Source organism: Aedes aegypti, chromosome 3 (genome assembly GCF_002204515.2).
Source record: "Aedes aegypti strain LVP_AGWG chromosome 3, AaegL5.0 Primary Assembly, whole genome shotgun sequence".
NCBI classification, from domain to species: Eukaryota; Metazoa; Arthropoda; class Insecta; order Diptera; family Culicidae; genus Aedes; species Aedes aegypti.
The window spans coordinates 263,790,329-263,810,346 of record NC_035109.1 but is presented as its reverse complement, the minus strand read 5'-3'; the positions used below and the strand labels follow the sequence as shown (position 1 = coordinate 263,810,346).

The window sequence follows — 20,018 nt, the reverse complement described above, 5'->3', positions numbered from 1 at the left end:
TATTACCCGCAAATCTTTTTGTATTTTTCAGAAGTATTATCAGAGATTTGTTCAGAGCTCCACACAAAAAGTCTTGTTTTTTTTTCTGGAAAATTATTTTATAGTTATGTTTAGAATTTCTCTCAAGATTACATCAAGATTTATCCAGTTTTGTAATTCTTATAAATAAAATTGTTCAAACCTTGGAACTCCAAACTCAAGATGGCTATGTTAAATTTTAGCGCTCAACAAGGTTATGATTTTGTTAATCCTGACCATTTAGAAAGATGGCAGTACACCCGATTCTGTTTTTGCACGGGGATGCGTACCGTGCAAAAAAAGTTTTCAGTTCAAAATTTCAAAAACCGTGCAAAAAAAGTAACACCATTTCTCGACGTTTCATGCAAAAATAAGGTTTTGGCGAAAAAAAATGTATGGAAACCTTTTTTGCACGACCGTGTAAAAAAAATCCGTGCAAAAACAGAATCGGGTGTAGTTAGCATTTTGTTACAAAGTTTCATGCTTACTGGCGCCACCTGGTGGCGAAATTTTGAATCAACTCGAGCACTTACTGAACAACTTTACCAAAAACGTGGTCAGGCTCCTGAGATATCTGCAATACAAAAGTGTCATCAAATCAATGTAATATCAATTTATTGTTTTCGACGCAAGTCTTCGTCTATAATATCTAGTTGTAGTCCATGTGAAACGTTAAGTCATACTTTTTCTACAGCATAACAAAATGTGAATATCTTCTTCAATTTATACAACTTCCGTTATCTTACTTTGAATCGTCAATTTTGACACAATTATCTACTAAAACCGCTTTTCTCAAACCCTTTCCTCATTGCAGTCTAAGGGAGGGACGATTGGAAACATTCCTCGCGAGAAACCTTGTTCCTGGTGATATAGTGTACTTGAATGTCGGCGATCGGGTGCCGGCCGACATTCGGATATTCGAAGCGTACGATCTGTCGATCGACGAGTCAAGCTTTACCGGAGAGACGGAACCGGCCCGGAAGAGCATCGAGGTGGTGCTCAACGTCAACAACAGCAAGAACCACACCGGCATGAAGAACATCGCCTTCATGGGCACGTTAGTTAGGTGTGGCAATGGAAAGGTAGGATCATAAATTAATACAAAGATGCTTGATCGCATAGTAAATCTTCTCATTTAATCATGCAGGGAATTGTAGTTAGTACGGCAGAAAAGAGCGAGTTCGGAGAGGTCTTCAAAATGATGCAAGCCGAGGAAGCCCCCAAAACTCCTCTGCAGAAATCGATGGACATCCTTGGAGCGCAACTGAGTTTCTACTCGTTCTGCATCATCGGGGCAATTATGCTGCTCGGTTGGATCCAGTCGAAACCGCTGGTGGAAATGTTCACCATTGGTGTCAGCTTGGCCGTCGCTGCCATTCCGGAAGGTATATAATACTGCGACACTTTTTTCTTTCTATCAAGTACAAAAATATCGCATTTGCTCAATTCAAAAATTCAATTCAATGAAAAAAAAAACAGTATATTCGAAACTTTGGTGACCTATAGCTCAAAATTGTGATTTGCAATCCCAAATTTACTAGAGACAATTGATTTGATCCTTGAGACACGCAAACATGTTATTTTTGTTAAACAGACCAATTTACAATCCTTTGTTTCAAGGATCATACTAATAGATATTGATTTTCATTCTCTAGGTTTGCCTATCGTAGTTACGGTGACCTTGGCACTGGGAGTCATGCGAATGGCCAAACGCAACTGCATCGTTAAGAAACTGCCCACAGTGGAAACGCTAGGCTGTGTTACGGTGATCTGTTCGGACAAAACGGGTACCATCACCAAGAACGAAATGACCGTCACGGTGATTATCACTTCGGATGGCTACATGGCCGATGTAACTGGGGCCGGGTACAACGATAACGGCGAAATTCACATACGCGATTGCAATAGCATGGACAACGCCAAACGTAGCATCAACCAGCTATTGGAGGCTGGAGTCGTGTGCAATAATGCCATCATTCAAAACGATACACTTTTGGGACAACCAACGGAAGGTGCTCTGTTGGCAGCGGCCATGAAAAACGGACAATATTCAGCAGCGGACAATTTCTTGCGGATACAGGAGTACCCCTTCAGTTCCGAGCAGAAAATGATGGCTGTGAAGGCGGTACCGAAATATGCGAACAACAAAGAAGAAATCTTCTTCGTCAAGGGTGCCATCGAAATGGTGCTACCGCAGTGTACCAAGTTTTGGTACGGTGGTCAGCCAATAACCTTGAGCAAGCAGAACGAGGCTGAGTTTTTGCAAGAAGCGTATGAAATTGGACGGAAAGGTCTACGGGTGCTAGCCATTGCGAGGGGATCCTCGATCCAAGATTTGGTATACCTAGGACTGGTTGGTATAACGGATCCACCCAGGCCTCTAGTGCGGGAATCCATTGAAATGCTACGTGCTAGTGGGGTGTTGGTCAAAATGGTGACCGGTGATGCGCAGGAAACGGCGATGGCTATCGGTAAGTGATTGTAAATTTGAAACTGACTTAACTTGTTACATAAGTGTGATACATTACAAGATTTTGGACAGTGAACGTTCTATGAGGGGATTACCATGGGATTTAATCCTACGCTCTACAAAAAATCGAAAAGATGATCAAAACATAAACAAGGTCGAAACTGATTCTGAGATAGTTGCCGGTAATCAAAATCAGACAGAGTTTTATTACTGTCCAGTAGACCTATTCATATTTTCAAAAATGTCTGGAAACTCCCCAGTCAACCAATACTTTGATTTTTCATTGCAAAATGAACTTCTGGCCAAAATTTCACTCAATTTAGAGTAAATTTAGTTGTGCTTCAAATCAATTATGTGTTTTTGGGCTATTTTCAAGCTTAAAAAAAAACATAACTACCGAACGAAGCATCAAAATTTATCGGAAATACTTCTACATAGTAGTTTATCCAATTCTACGAACTTTTGCCGAACACGATTTTATGATTGGAGCAAGTTTTAACATACTTTGGTTGAGGTTTGTATCTCGAGGTTCTTGAAAATCTCTTTTTTCGGGAATTGTTTTCACTGAACAGCATGCCTGCATGAAAATTTCGGATTTTTAATTTCCAGACATGATGACAATGCATATCTAAAAGTCAATCCCGTTCAAAGTAACCATTTATCTTACGAAAATAAATTGTAAAAAATAGGTAATTATGAAGCACATTTGTAAATCCACTGTGGGTGAGCCAAGAGCACCACCGTGAGCTTCAATGAATACAAAAAATGAACACGTTAGCACTGCCTTTTCTCAGTCTATGATGATGATTGTTTTCAAATCGTTCTAAATGATCAGTAAAATGCGATCAAAACAATCATCACTCGGAAAGAAAAAGCAATGCTAACTTGTTCAATTCATTCGTATCCAGAACATGTGTCATGCATGATTTAACTATCATCAGGTTGCGATGCGGTGCTCGATCTTTGGGCATTTATTGTAATTTATTGCCTTTAGCAACATGTAATCTGTTGATGGTCAATGAATTCATAAATGTATTATGTTTGATTCCCGTTGACTAGGAACTGAAAAAATAATACCAATGCATGTTTTATATACCATGTATATTGAGAAAACTGTAATTTCTGGGTACAGCGGAGTACAAATTTGGATCAAACAATGTTAAAACTCAATTTAATCTTGTTAGCGTGTTCGACAAACTTTAACAGAATAGAATTAGCCTTCAAATAGTGGTAATAGCATGTGGTTTTGATTTTCCACATGCTAGTTATGATTTTTCAAACCTTGAAATAAGCCCAAAAACACATTTTCAACTTGAAGCATACTGAAATCTTTATCAAATGAGCTGAAAATTTGACCAGACATTGTTCTTAGCATGAGAATTCCGAATACTGCTTGACCGGTAGATTTCCAGACATTTTTTTTAAATATGAACAGGTCTACTGTCCAGCCTTCTGGTTTGCGGACCCATAAAGAAATGGTTGTTGGACTTTTGAAATAACATCTCATTTCTAGACGAAACATGAAGCTTCAGGTATCGCATGTGAGACCAGGTTGACTATGAATTATCATTGAACTTCAGGGTATGTAGTTTCATTTTCGTTGCAACAAATCATAAAGTTTTATTTGTCGCATAGCTGCTTCAAGTCAGTTCGGGACTGTCATGTCTACCTATCTCAAGTGATATTTCTTATGACTCTGGTACCTTTTACTTGTTCGTACCTACGGGATTTCTGAGCTATAAATACTGGCTACCGTAGGCGCAGAAGAGAGACTTCCCGAACTGTGGACTGATTAACATATTATTTTATTCTTTATTTGCAGGATATAAAAGTGGCGACGAGGATCATGGAAATGTGTGTGTTTCTATGAGGTGGCGAGTTTGCCAATTTTATTTATTTGAGTGTGGTGAAATTACCAATTTGAGTTGAACTAAATTGTTCTTCAGAGCTGACGAAATTGTCGTGAAATGAACATTGTGAACATAGTTGTTCTTTTGTGAAGCGATTGCTATATTGAGATGAACGAAATTGTTCTTTAGTGTTGATGAAGTTGTCAAATGTAATGTTGAGCAAAGCAGTATGAATCCAATGATTTGAATGTATTGTTGTAGTCATGAAATGAATACTTTGAAGTTACAGCTGTGGAATTTGTTGGGTATATTTTCGATTGTTCGTTGTTGCAACGTGAAGGCGGCTTTTTAAAGAGTTGATAGAAAGTTTCTAAAGGGGAAAGGACTGTCATGTCTACCTATCTCAAGTGATATTTCTTATGACTCTGGTACCTTTTACTTGTTCGTACCTACGGGATTTCTGAGCTATAAATACTGGCTACCGTAGGCGCAGAAGAGAGACTTCCCGAACTGTGGACTGATTAACATATTATTTTATTCTTTATTTGCAGGATATAAAAGGGACCAGGTGTGGAGTGAAATTTGTGGCTCTTTAAAATAGCGCTAAGCCAACATGTTTTCGACATGTGACTAGTCAACCAATTGAAATAATTATATCCATTAAATCAACATTAAGATTAGTGATTGAAAATAATAGATCTTGTGTTCATGTATTATTGAAGCCGTTTTTAATTTTTCATTTAGTAATCAATATGTCAATTAATGTGGAGTAATATGCCGACCATTTCAGGGATAGGAAATAATAAAGTCCTCATGCCTGAAAAAACGAGACCAACAAGGCTGAGCAGGAACCACGTACGTAAGGATTTCTCAAAGATGTGGGATTCTTTGGGACGTTACGTTATGTCAAACATTATTACATGTATTTAATCATTATCATCAGAAATTTCATCAGAATTTAATTCATATATTTGCTTAATCAGATATTTGCTCGGAACACCTCGAAGAACTCAACTATAATATTGTCCTATGAAACCCTCAGAAATTACTCCAGAGATTTCTTCAAATATTCGTTCAACGATTTCTCAAGAAAATGATCTTTTTCGAAACCTATCCTGCGGTTCTTTTATAGATTCAAAAAATACTCCAGAGATTCCTTTAAGAATTTCTTAGATTTGTTTTTATTTTTTTTTCCAGAATTTCTTCATTATTTCAACTAGAAATATGTTCAAAGATACCTTGAGAATTTTTTCCCAGGATTACTTTAGGAATTCTGAAACTGAATCTCCTAGATTTTTTTTGAAGGAGTCTTCAAAAAAAAAAAAAGATTTTTTCTAGGAATTTATCCAGGATGATGCTGAGGAAAAAAAAAATAGGTGATTGCTAGAAAAAAGTCCTGGAGATATTTCTTTACAAAACTTGAATTATATTATTAATGAGATCCTACAAGAGAGAAGCCCTCTAGATCTCTTCCGGGCTCTTTGAAAAGTGTTGAATGAGCTCCAGAAAAACTTATAAATATAAACACTTATATTGAACGGCTAATAATCTCGACTATTGATAACCTTTCGGTTGTCGTGCGAATTTTTGTAACGCGAGTAGTCGCGCGTTGGACTTTGAACAACACCCTTGGTTTTTCATGTTCAACATGAAATACCTCGCAATCTAGATTAAATATAGAAAAACCAACTTCGACAAAGTTTTTTAGTAGCTCAAGGGCTGACATGTGGTGGTCATTAAGATACGGAATTCTGCCACCAGGCTGCGCTTGTTTCTAAAGTTTGTTTTGCAAATATCTCAGGAGCCGGCTATTTCGGCATAGCTGTTCAGTAAGCTAAAGGCTATCATTATTTTACCCAAGACATTCAAGATTTCGTAACCAGTTGGCGCTAGTGATCATGAAACTTTTGTTTTGTTTTCCGTTTTTGGCAACAAAGTCGAAATTTTCAGTTGCCAAAAACGGAACCGTGCCAAAATCGGAACCAATATTTTAAATTTTATTTTTCAACTATTCGTTTTGAAAATACCATTTGAATGTTATTACATCATCCTTATGGAACAATATGGCAGCGAGACTTCAGAACGGTTCACTTCGAAGCAGTTTTCCGAAAGGTTGTACTTTGCTATGAATATATATCCCCATAATGTTAATTGGGGCAAACGTTCTACATACTTTTTACGACTCAACATCTTCAACAAATTTTTGAAGCTTTATATACACTATTTGTATGAGTGGGCCATGTAAAATCAATAATCGCATAAGTGACCTATATTCAAGAACTTGATATTTTCTTAAAAGTGTAAGAATACGAAAAAATGAATAAAATGTTTTACTTAACTTAACTTATTTACAAAACAAAAGCTCTGGGTATTGCAAAACGACATTGGCTTTTATTCAATGTAATGAACATTAAAAATTAGCATTAGTGTAAAATTTTACAAAATTAGGTAACTTTAGAATTGCTCCTTGTAATTTATGTTTCTGATAAAGTAAAGCATTTCATAATGAATGATTGATTTCAGTCAAAAGGGTAAACATAAACAACTACATTTCATGATCCATAAATACGGTTCGTATTTTTGTAAAATGCACAAACAAGCTTCTTATCATTTTTACTTGATGATCTTTAATTGAGCTTATGAAATTTAACCTACCTTATGAAATAAACAGAAATTTACAGGATTCTGCTATGAAACCTCAAGAGCCTGATAGAAATCTACAGGTTTTCGTAAGGAATCTTCAGGAAAACGCTAGAGTTCTAAAGCATCTTGCTAGGAATCCGTAGGATCTCATGATCTTCTCTGGATTCTCTGGATCTCATCAAGGATTTTGCTAGGAATAAACATTTTGGGATTGCTCTGCGATATTTCGGAAAATTCTCAAGTCTCCGATAAAAATTTTCAAATGTTTTTTTTTTATTTTTAGGCTAACACTGGCACTCCTCTTATTTTAGAAATCTTTTCAAAATCCCCTGGATTTTGAAATAAATATTAAAAATACCTCTAGAAACATACATTATCCCGCTAGGAATTTACAGGACACCCTAGAAATCTTAAGAGTTTATTAGGAATCATCAGGTTTTGGACATAATCCACAAAAATTAAATATACATTCTCAGGATCCCACAAAAATCTCTCAGTGTCCGCTAGGAATCTACAGAAATCTCTAAGAATCCATTGAAATGCCTGAGAATCCCCTTAAGAACCAAGAATTCCCTAAGGATTTTCCAAATTACAGTTAGGAAACTCATAGTCCCAGCTCATAAGGAACATTTTGATTATGTGGAGACCTGTATCCTTGATTTAAAATCTTGTATAGACTTCTGGATCGTCTCTTAACATATCTAACGTCATTCAGAATCTCTAACAGAAAAAGAACGTAGCTCAAAATAGTTGACGCAGAACGATCAATATACACACTAATATCACAGTACAAAAATCGCACACTTCAATGATATTATGGAAGTTATGACTTTGTTTGCCTTTATCAGGGTGCAGGTGAAATTCTTAAGCAATAATATATAATATAGTAAAATATGCACTCTTTTTATGGATAATATGTTGACAGTTCTGCGATTCACTAGAATAACGCAATTTTTTTTTATGAAATTACCGAAAAGTTATGATATTTAGGCAGCGTCCATTTATTACGTAACGCTAAAATTGAAAATTTTGGACCCCTCCCCCCCCCCTCCGTAACGCTTTTTGTATGAAAAGTTTTAGATTTTTTGTATGAGCCGTAACGCTCGAGCATACTCCCCCACTTCCCCCTGTGCGTTACGTAATTTGTGGATGCTTCCGTATTATAATATTTATTATATTATGATATTAATATATATAATATGACATTTTGCTGTACCTTATTATAATAAGAACAGTGCGCTAAAAAGATGAGACGAAATTTATGATTGTAACATTCTGTTGTTCTTACGTCGGTGCTTATGCCTATGATCAAACAAGCTGTTCCAAGCTAAAGAAAAGTATGTTATATCACCTACTGGCAGACTCAAGTGGGCTGGTCACTCAGTATGATTGCCTAAAAAAAGAGATTGGTCTCTAGTTGAGATACTGGTGAAGATTAATGTCCTCATGAAATGTTGCGAATGCATGACCAATGGCCATCCCGAAGTAAATAAGCTGGAGCCCTTAGTAGTTGATGAGATTTAAAGGAATATCGACGAAAATGGAGCTCTTGAATGTAATCGGTTTCTAGTTGTCTGCTATTTAAATGAATAAAGCAACAAATACGATAATATTTACAAAAAATTACAAATTTTAATGGTATTCAGAAATGTTGCCAAAAACGGATCCATTTTGTTGCCAAAATCGGGGGGTGCCAAAAACGGAGCATGCCAAAAACGGAACATGCCAAAAACGGAATCCCACTGTACCTCAGAACTCTGGCTGTTTAGAAAGATGGCGTCTTCAGCAAAGTTGTGTAATAAGCCAAGGGCTATCATTGATCGAGCTAGATGATTTTACATGTTGTCGCCAGGTTGCCTCAGTGAGCATGAAACATTTGGTTTACAAATTTCTCAGGAGCCTGACAACTCATAAAGATGGCGTTTTCGGCAGACTTGTTCAGTAGCACGAAGGCTATCATAAATAGGGCTATCCAGATTGGCTAAAATAATGATAGCCCTTAAATAACGAGCCCCCGAAAACTCCATATTTCTAAATGATCACGATCCTGAAATATTAAAAAAACTAAGAGTGCTCACTAGCGCTGCCTGGTGGCAAAATCTCGATTTTTTTGGATTAAGTAATTATGATCTACTCGAACCTTGTATTGTCATCTAATTATTATGCGACTTCTATGTACATCTGTTGATTTTACCGCATTATAAAGGGCCATACTGTAAAAACCTATCGACATTCTTGAAGATTACATTTTGGTTTGGTGTCGATAAATATTAGTAAATCGATGCAAAATGATAGCAAATAAATCACAACTGTTATACAAACTACAACAGCGCGACAGCTCGAAGGTTAAACAGCTCATGTATTTTTATGACGTGTTCGACAACAAGCAATTATTTAAACCTTTCTTCTTCTTCTTCTTCTTGGCATTAGCGTACCCACTGGGACAGAGCCGGCTTCTCAGCGTAGTGTTCTTATGAGCACTCCCACAGTTATTAACTGAGAGCTTTCTTTGCCAAAGTTGCCATTTTCGCATTCGTATATCGTATGGCAGGTAAGATGATACTTTATGCCCAGGGATGTCAAGGAAATTTCCATTACGAAAAGATCCTGGACCGACCGGGAATCGAACCCGGACACCTTAAGCATGGCTTTGCTTTGTAGCCGCGGACTCTAACATTCTGCTAAGGAAGGCCCCTATTAAACGTTTCTACAATAGGTGAATTTCCCTAATTGTTGGAAAATTCACCAGCCTGCATAATTTCCTGCAGGATTTTCTCGATAAAATCCCTGGAAAATCTGGAGTTCAAAACCTAAATGAACTATTAAATTGAGAAATTCACTCCTCTCACGCCAAGGATCTGGAACCGAATCCCGCCCCCGAGATAGTCACTAATGGCGTAAAAGTTGGTCTAGAGATGAACTAGCCCAAGGTTAAAAATCTCGATAATGATAAAAAAAACGTATGCAAACGTCTGAAGTATTTCTGAAAAATTGACATAAGATCTTTCCTAGGAATTCTTGTATGATTTCTCGAAATATTTTTACAACAATTTCATTAAGCCTAGAATAAATCTTAGTAATTTTTCCAAGAAAATTTACAAAATTTCATTGTAGAAGAAATTGTTGTAAAAACTATTTCAAGAAATCATACATAGAAATAGCTGGAGGAATCGGTAGAAAAAATTTCTAAAGCATGATTCTTGAAAATCTTGTCAACATTTCTGGTAGAATTTTCGGAGCTCTAAAGGATTTAATGAAGCAAATTTTGAAGGATTTTTTCTAAGCATATCTTGAGAAATCATTAAAGAAATTTCAAGACGTGTGCGAATTGCTAGAGGAATCTTTGTAATAATTTGCGGAGGAATCCCGGGAGGAGCCTTTGTACGTATTCTTGAACAAATCTGTATAAATCTCTAGAAGAATTCCTGAATCTTTTCCACGAGGAATTTGTGAACTTTAGCTCAGTTATTGATGGCCCCAGAACAATGTATTTTTGAATCCAAAGACACTATGTTCTGTTAAAAGTACTATTCTAGAATGGTGAAACAAACGCTATCTTTATCAATACTCGCGGAACATTACTAAAGGACCTATCTAACATTGAGAGGCTCTCTTTGCTTACTTTCTCTTTCATTAATAATTGAGTCACATTAACCTCTTCTGTTGCGTTTTTTGTATGAAACGCTAGTCAAGGAAATTGACTTTCGATCTATAGTGAAAAGCTTCCCAAAATCTTCAGTATTCCACTGTTATAATCGAAAGAGAACGAAAGAGGAGGGAATCTCTCATTTGTACATAGGTCCTTTAGTAATGTTCCGCGAGAATACATGTTGCTATAGGGCCACTAGATATAACCGATTCAGGCTTCCTCCAAACCTGATTTTCCTTGCCTGATACATGCGATACAAGCGTTGCAAAAATATCAAATTTTCATTTCTCATGCTTGAAGTTTTTCAAGGCTTGAGTTGTAGCAAAGAACATAACAGCCAAAAAATAATGAATGAGTTGGCTCATCCGTTTGACCAATTGACTTATATTTCCACAGTTTTTTTTTTCAGGTAAAGAACTTCTTTTTTTCTGCTAGAAACATTACTAACCATTCTAATGTAAACAATAACATTGGGATTTGAAAGATTTCAGATTTAATCATAAAATTGAATCATTATTGACGGCATGATCGTGAGCAAGTGATTTTCCATCAAAGCAGATCTCAAATGAGTTTGCTCTAGGCCAGATCAGAAAATTAAGAGGAATAAAATATTTTGATCTTCATGGTCGTTTTAGAACAAAACTAGTATTCGTTTGATGAGTTTGCACAAAGATGTTGAAATGATTCCATCCTGTAATCAGTGCACTGTGTTCAACATGATGTTGGGGCCTCTAAAAATTCGGTGTTAAACTTTGAAATTACCATTTCCACTTAGGGTTTGTTCACAAATTTCATAACGCCATATACATTTTTGATACCCACCCACACTCTCGTAACGCATTTTAAATGAAACCTCTTGCAGCGTTATGAAATTTGTGAAATTATTATTTTAGAAATCATGTATGGTAATTTGCTCATTAGAATGTTTTATTCTATATGGATATTATTGATGATGATAAAAGCTTATAATATTCCCAAGCTGAACGAAAGTAATGCTTTCAAAATTAAACTATGTTGATCGTTTGAAGAACAGCTTTAATTGATGCATCAAAAATGTTTGCGTATTGCTGCCAAATAAAATGAAAATACGCATGTCTGTCTCTGCGGAAAACAAACAAAAAAGTATGTTTATTTCTAACGTCAAACGCGTTCGCTTTAAATAAAACGCATGTTTGTTTCAAACTTATCCTATATGTGTGGCTACAAAAAACTGAAAATAATTTTTGGGTTTGATTCAAACATATTTGTGTTTAACGTACATTTTCTGCGTACAGTAATTTTACAGTACATTTCTTCCTTATCTATAAAATTCCTCTGAAGATTCATTAAAAATTTCTTCAATGAAAGCTTCAAAGATTCCTGAGACGCTCTTTTCATGATATTTACATGAATGTTTACAATTGGTTTTTAGGTGTTATCTACAGTCATTTCTGAACTAACAAGAAGAAATATTTAGAGAAATATATCATGTAAGCTCCAATTATATCACAGCGTAACAAAAACGACATTTTTGCTCCTCTCAAGGATCAAATTAAGTGTCTCTAGTAGATTTGGGATCGCTAAATCTAACGCCGTTCTAAGTCTCCATACAAAGCTCTTCGTTTCTCTTATATGGCAAAATGCAATACTTTTCTAAAACACCAAAAAACAACTTCTGAGCATCGATAGCACTGCGGAACACGTTTTTGTCTCCAGCATCAAAATACCTCTATTTACTCAATTAAGGGTTGCTGAATCCATTGCCGTTTACAGAAATGTCATAGCACGTCTAGTTTTTGAGATATTGGTTGTTGAAAATGCAAAAATTGACTATTTCAGCCAACTTGCATGCAAGTTTGCCAGCTTGTAAGGCAATTCACTAGCTTAATTTGCCACAGAATTCAAACTTTATGTGAATAACAATACTTATCATCAAAGTTTATAATATTTTTGATGCAGAAAAGTTATTTTTTGATGGTTTAGAAAAGTATTGTATTTTGCCATATAAGAGAAATGAAGAATTTTGTATGGAAACTGCAAGCATCTTGAAAAAGATCGGTTTAATCTTAATTTAATCGTGAAATTTCAACCAAAATATATCTAAAACGAAAGTTTAAGTCCTCTTTTGCATGCTTGATGGATAAGATTACAAAAAAGTTTGATAAAATATGCTTCAAATTTTAGGTAAACATCAATAAAACCAATGTTTTATACAACTTTGGCGACCTGTAGCCAAAAATTGTGACGTGCTGGGAAATTTCTGAGAACGGCATCAGATTCAGCAACCCTAAATCTACTAGAAACACATAATTTGATCCTTGAGACACGCAAAAATGTCATTTTTGTTGCGCTGTGTAGTATTATGCATTTTGCTAATAAGCATTGTTATACACATAAAGTTTGAATTATGTAGCAAATCAAGCAAATAAATTGCCTTACAAGCTGGCAAACTTGCATGCAAGTTGGCTGAAATAGTCAAATTTTGAATTTTCAACAGCCAATATTTCAAAAACTAGCCGTGCTGTGATATTTTTGAAAACGGCAATGAATTCAGCAACCTTTAATCAAGTATTTTGATGCTTGAGACAAAAACGTGTTCGCGCAGTGTATCTCATATAATACAGCAGGATTTGTTAGATTACGTGACATATAGCACATTTGTACATGATTTCAAACTCAAATTTACATGACAATTATTTTTTATTTTATTGTAAGTACAATAATAAAAGTTAAGGATGCCATTCAACAGCTCAAGAACAACAAAGCCGCTGGCAAGGATGGTATCGGAGCCGAACTCATCAAGATGGGCCCGGACAGGTTGGCCGCTTGTCTGCATCGGCTGATAGTCAGAATCTGGGAAACGGAACAGCTACCGGAGGAGTGGAAGCAAGGCGTTATATGCCCTATCTACAAAAAGGGCGACAAACTGGAGTGTGAAAATTATCGTGCAATCACCATCCTAAACGCCGCCTATAAAGTGCTATCCCAGATTCTCTTCCGTCGTCTATCACCTATAGCAAACGAGTTCGTGGGAAGTTATCAAGCAGGTTTCATCGACGGCCGCTCGACAACGGACCAGATCTTTTCCGTGCGGCAAATCCTCCAGAAATGCCGTGAGTACCAGGTCCCTACGCACCATTTGTTCATCGATTTCAAGGCGGCATACGATAGTATCGACCGCATAGAGCTATGGAATATCATGGACGAGAACAGCTTTCCCGGGAAGCTCACAAGATTGATCAGAGCAACGATGGACGGTGTGCAAAACTGCGTGAAGATCTCGGGCGAACACTCCAGTTCGTTCGAGTCTCGGCGGGGACTACGACAGGGCGACGGACTTTCGTGCCTGTTATTCAATATTGCGCTTGAAGGTGTCATGCGGAGAGCCGGACTTAACAGTCGAGGCACGATTTTCACGAGATCCGGACAATTTGTTTGCTTCGCGGACGACATGGATATTATTGGGAGAAAATTTGAAACGGTGGCAGATTTGTTCACCCGCCTGAAACGCGAAGCAACAAGAGTCGGGCTAATGGTGAATGCGTCGAAAACAAAGTACATGCTGGTTGGCGGAACTGAGCGCGACAGGACCCGCCTAGGAAGCAGTGTTACGATAGACGGGGATACCTTCGAGGTGGTGGACGAGTTCGTCTACCTCGGATCCTTGTTGACGGCTGACAACAATGTTAGTCGGGAAATACGAAGGCGCATCATCAGCGGGAGTCGTGCCTACTATGGGCTCCAGAAGAAACTGCGGTCAAGAAAGATTCACCCCCGCACCAAATGCACGATGTACAAAACGCTCATAAGACCGGTAGTCCTCTATGGGCATGAGGCGTGGACTATGCTCGAGGAGGACTTGCAAGCTCTTGGGGTTTTCGAACGCCGAGTGCTAAGGACGATCTTCGGCGGCGTGCAGGAGAACGGCGTGTGGCGGCGAAGGATGAACCACGAGCTCGTTCAACTCTACGGCGAACCCAGTATCGTGAAGGTAGCTAAAGCTGGAAGGATACGCTGGGCAGGGCATGTTGCAAGAATGCCGGACAACAACCCTGTAAAGATGGTGTTCGCCACGAATCCGGTCGGAACAAGAAGGCGTGGGGCGCAGCGAGCTAGGTGGATTGACCAGGTACACCAGGACCTGGAGAGCGTGGGTCACAGTCGAGGATGGAGAGAAGCGGCCATGAACCGAGGGAATTGGCGAAATATTGTTGGCGAGGCTTTATCAAGATAATTGATGTAAAGCCAAATAAGTAAGTAAGTAACAATAATAAAATTTGGCGCGACTTTTAGAAAAACCTCTGGTCGTTCATCAAAATACTTCAAGAACCACTGTAGGAATTCATAGATGTTATTAATATAATGTCAAGATGAATTCATAAAACTAATAATGTATTCAAGTGACATCCCTTTTAAGAATTCTTAGCAATTTTCTGGAGAGAATGTCAGACATAATTCATGGATAAATTGCTTAGGGAAGTACCAAAAAATATTGCAGGCAGGCTGGAAGATGCACTGTTGTATTTTTTGGAGGAATTTAAGAACGATATTCCGAAAAATACTTGATGCATTTTCTTGGGATGGCGTAGAACTTCCTGAAGCAAACAAAATTACCATATATATGACGAAAGGTACAAAAAACAAGATTGATCTTATAACGTAACTCAATATGGGGTCAAAACTCACTTCAGAAATATAAGAAATTCCTTCACATTGCTAATTTGTCACACATAATTTTTGGTATTCAAATTTTGGTCATATAAAATTTGTTCTTGTTCAGAATATTTGAAGGTTATAAAGTTTGTTAAAAAACCTATTTTTTTCAATAGTGCAATTAATTTACAACAACATTGCCGAAGACAATATAAACTTGTATTCAGCAATCTGTTGAACAAACGTTTTTCTTCAGGGGTCATATGTGATCCATCGGGTCTAGAAAGTTCTAATTATTATTAACATACCTGAGTTTTTAATAAGCTAATAATAATCAGAAGCAAAGCTCTTAACCAATATAGCGCTGTCACACAAAAGCAGGTTTTGACAGTCGGACATGATTTTTGCAAGTTCCAGTCATTTGTTTTCTTCGCTGGTGGTATTTATATTGATAGCAGAATCCAACGATGGCAGATCTGTTCATTCGTCTGAAGCTCGAAGTAGCAGAATAGGACTTTAAATAGGGAGAATGTACAAATTATATCACGCTAAATTCAGATATTTTTAACATACTATTCTCTATTCATGACATTTGTATGGCTCCTCTGAAAACTTTGTAAAAGTTGCCCACTTTACATTATCCCTTCTTGCCTAGGACGTCACGAAACACACAACACTCAGTAGTATACAAATAAATAATTTTTATTGATAATCTTATCAGTTCACTTGACATTGTTTCACTTACTGCTTATTAAACTTCTTACATAACCAATCGGACTGGGAATGCCCCATCCTTTCTTATCCTTCTTGCTTTCACTCTTGCCGTAAACTTCAGCAATGCTTCCTTCCGGCTTCGTGGAAATAGAGTACGGAACTTTCACGTATTCCGGAATTTGGTAGTTGATCGTCGAGGGCACCTTGTTGAACACATACTTCTTGTAGGGAACGGGTTTAATCACTTCCACCTGTTTGATCACTTCCACGTGCTTTTCGATCGGGATGTGTTTCACCTTTTCCACGTGCTTGATCACTTCGTATGGCACTTCAACCTTATCGATGATCACTTTCTCGATCGGGATTTCCTTGATCACTTCAACTGGGCGCTCGACGATCACTTCCTTGGTCACCGGAACGGGCTTGATCACTTCGACTGGTTTATTGACGCTGTAATGATGCTCCACCGGAACTTCCTCGATCACTTCCTGTGGGACGTGCTTAATCACCTCTCCTCCCTTGACCAAGTTCAGCTTCACGAACGGCACTGGTATGTGCTCAAGCGATGGCATCGGAATATGGAGGGGAATGCTTTTTTTCTTTTCCTCTTTGTCGAAGGCAAGTGTGGCGCCAATAAATGCGCAGAATAGAATTAAGTGCTAAAATGAAATAATAAATTAGAATTAGTGATTTTTTGCCAAAAACAAATGTTTCAGATTCTTACAAGCTTCATGGTGCTCTGTGTTGTTGAAGTCTAATGTAAGCAATAACTGCGGTAATGACATTATAACAGTTTATATAGATGAACTCTGTTCGGGATAGAACTTGTTTGGTGGGGAAAATCGTTTGCTTTCGGCAAACCTTCTTGAATTTGCAGCCAGTGGTTTGCCTATGCTGTAAGAAGCGGATTCATGGCTTTCTTTTTGAAGGTCTTCGACTAGCATTGATTGATGGATGATACGCTTTGCCTGTAGTAAAACGTTGGGAGGGCTGTAATTCATGAATTTGAGTCTAGTAGCCTACTCTGGGTGAAACCATCAATGTGAATTCATTGAGTTTTAATTCTATCCCGTATCGAAACCGTTAGTATGATGTCCTCTATGGCCTGGTGATCTATTAAGTCTTTTGTATGCATTTATTTTGTATTCGTTATTATTATTTTATTTATAATATAGATTCAGCAAAATGCTGATTTGTTACTTTGTTTCTTTTTCTAATGCCTATTTGTTGTTTTCAAAACATAGAATATCGAAATGTAAGGAGTCGATGCTGATTATGGACCCTTTGCGTATTGCAGATTTGCTACAGAAAAACGTAAAATGAACATCCAAAACATACTTATTCTAGGGAAACTAGGCAGAAATATGGTAAATATTTGGTTTTATGAACTAGGAAATAGTTATTTTAACAGTTTTCCTAATGAAATGACACAAAATGGTCCATAATTAGCAATTCTAGGTGGATCCATAATAGGCAACGTAGGTAGCGATGCGGATAACATACAAATCAAATAGAGGGTCCATAATTGGAAATGTCATCATCAATGTGCAATTAGAAGGTAAACATATCACATTACTTTGAATGAATTCATTACGTCATCATTCAAGCTCGTGCAAAAGAAAAGGAAATGAATAGATCATTATTTTAAAAGAAATTATGTTTTCTCTTTGAAAATTAATGCCAGATGAACTTATTTGCCTTCCCATTCAAGTGGTACAATACCATGCACTGAATGCAAACTGGGGATTTAAGTCCCATTAGCTACATGATAATTTATCATAGTTCTTCTTCTTTCTGGCGTTACGTCCCAGTTGGGGGACAGAGCCTGCTTCTCAGCTTAGTGTTCTTATGAGCACTTCCACAGTTATTAACTGAGAGCTTTCTGTGCCAATTTATCATAGTCTTTACTAAATGAAATTAATTTACTTGACAAAATGTTTCAGGTTGGAAACTATTGTGGTCGTTCCGGGAATCAGTTCCGGTAGAGAACCCAAAAATTGGAAATTTCCTCGACTTCCCTGGGTATAGAGTATCATCGTACCTGCCACACGATAAACGAATGCGAAAATGGCAAATTTGGCAAAAAAAAGCTCTCAGTTAATAACTGTAGAAGTGCTCATAAGAACACAAATTTGAGAATTAATTTTCATAAGAACACAAATTTGAGAATTCTCTTTCTAAGAGGGATGGAATCTAACGAAAGCTGCAAATCTTCAAATATGTTTCGTTTCTTGAAAAACAGAAAGGATACATTTTCAGTTGGTAATTTGCCAGCCCACTGACTTCGAGCCTGTTTCAAAAACTTTCTTGACACGTACAGCTTTTGAGAGAAAATGTTTTTTTCTTTCACATTGTTTTCTATTTTGTATGGATCTTTTTTTTTGTTTCACAACATTTGATTACATCTGTTCATAGGTATCCATGCTTCGAATGAATTGAATAGACTTCGATTAGCTCATTCAAACTCTCAAAACTTTTATATATTATAAAGTTTACCTACTACAATTTTTTTCTTCTGAGATGTAGATAAACATCGCTGAACTTAACTTTGTACTCCCAATTCAAAATGAGAAAAATTATGACTGTTCACAAAATGTCACAATTACAACTTTGTTAATCTAAGTTTTTGCTTCCCCATGCTTAAGGCTAAGTAGCCCGTCATTCGTTTTGACCGCCATATTGATTTTGCAGCTTGCAATCTGTTGGCAACCCTTCATTGCCAGTGCGTACGTTCATTCGGCGGCCTTGAGTCACACATACCAATAGCTTGAGCTGGATGACAGGTAAACCTAAAAGCGTCAAACGGTGAGTAGAAGACAGGACCAAAAACGACAACTAGTTAGATGAGTTGACAGAAAATTCAAAAGCTATTATTTATTCTAAAGCGTACACCGTATTCATGTGAACTATTAAATTAAAATTACTACTATTACTAGAACCGTGTAAAAAGTGGATTGCATTCTTAAAGTATGGTATTTTTTCTTAAAATCATACTACTTATTAAATAATATGAATTTTGAACTTACATACTATGCGGATTCAGATCTCGAACTATCAACACTCAACCCTTAATACCGTGGCACTTTATAAAAAGTATTTGTTCCCCAACGATAAGAAACTATCTGTAGATTGAAAGAAAACATTTATAAACATTCAATTATGTACTAAACTAGGCTGTTGTCCAGACCGACATCGAAGACCAAACGATCCGACCTTAGAGACTAAACATAAGTTGACAAACCTTAACTATTGACTAGACTAAACATACACGACCATGGTCTTGCGACAAAACAATGTATTTGATCTTAAATTCTAAACATAATCATAAATTCATTATCTCCGATCACCGATAACCTGCCGCATTACCACAACCAATTTCTGCGTTTTATTTGGCGGTGGTTATCATCACTGGAGTTAACCCCCACGATGCCAGCACTCTGTTGGTTAGAACACCAACACAATTTCAAAGTGATAAAACTCAGTCATCATAAGCAATATTGATTCAGAAATGTATCACCACTTGCGCTTGCATGCAGAAAATATGATGATACTTTTTCAGCTATGTCAGTGCAAAATCAAGTGGTTTTCTTTAATTCGTAACCGTTAGACGAATTAGCCACAATCATCGACGACCAGTACAAATTTCAATGACGGCCTACTTCGCCTTAAACGATGTCAATTGAAAAAGGTAAAATACATTACCGAAACCGTCGGATATTGAAGCAAAACTGTTCTTGCTGCTCTCAAAGATTGCAACGGCCGAAAATACCACGTTCATAGATGTCAATTAGGTATGTCCAATTCATCCTCCCAATGTTTTATGTGGTATAGCAAAAATAAAGGCGATTCAGCCCTACACCTTTACGTTATTTTTTAGAAATCTTTCTTTCGGATGAATATGGATCCGAAACAACCTTTAATTTTAGAACAAAATGTTGCAATATCATGGGAATACGTAATTTTGTGAATGGAAAATCTCAGTTTTTAATACGCTATAGATAACATAAAACTATAAAGAAGTTGCGTTTTATTTAAAGTTGTC

The 20,018-nt window shown here is 37.0% G+C and overlaps 2 protein-coding genes across 6 annotated transcripts in view; one reads left to right on the top strand and one right to left on the bottom strand.

Annotated features, from left to right (window-relative positions):
* Window positions 1–20,018, top strand: part of LOC5578336 (calcium-transporting ATPase type 2C member 1) — a 260,132-nt gene that overhangs the window by 210,960 nt on the left and 29,154 nt on the right. For all 5 annotated transcript variants that reach the window (XM_001656857.2, XM_021852428.1, XM_021852429.1 and 2 more), the window contains exons 4-6: window positions 833–1,100; window positions 1,166–1,403; window positions 1,674–2,489. In XM_001656857.2, the coding sequence (XP_001656907.2) occupies window positions 833–1,100; window positions 1,166–1,403; window positions 1,674–2,489 (1,322 nt within the window). The remainder of the gene's footprint in view (window positions 1–832; window positions 1,101–1,165; window positions 1,404–1,673; window positions 2,490–20,018) is intronic.
* Window positions 15,944–17,219, bottom strand: LOC5578335. Its single transcript, XM_001656858.2, has 2 exons — window positions 16,701–17,219; window positions 15,944–16,635 (listed from the first exon to the last, which is right to left on the bottom strand). Exons 1-2 carry the CDS (start codon window positions 16,707–16,709, stop codon window positions 16,000–16,002), a joined length of 645 nt encoding a protein of 214 aa, XP_001656908.2. The 5' UTR covers window positions 16,710–17,219; the 3' UTR covers window positions 15,944–15,999.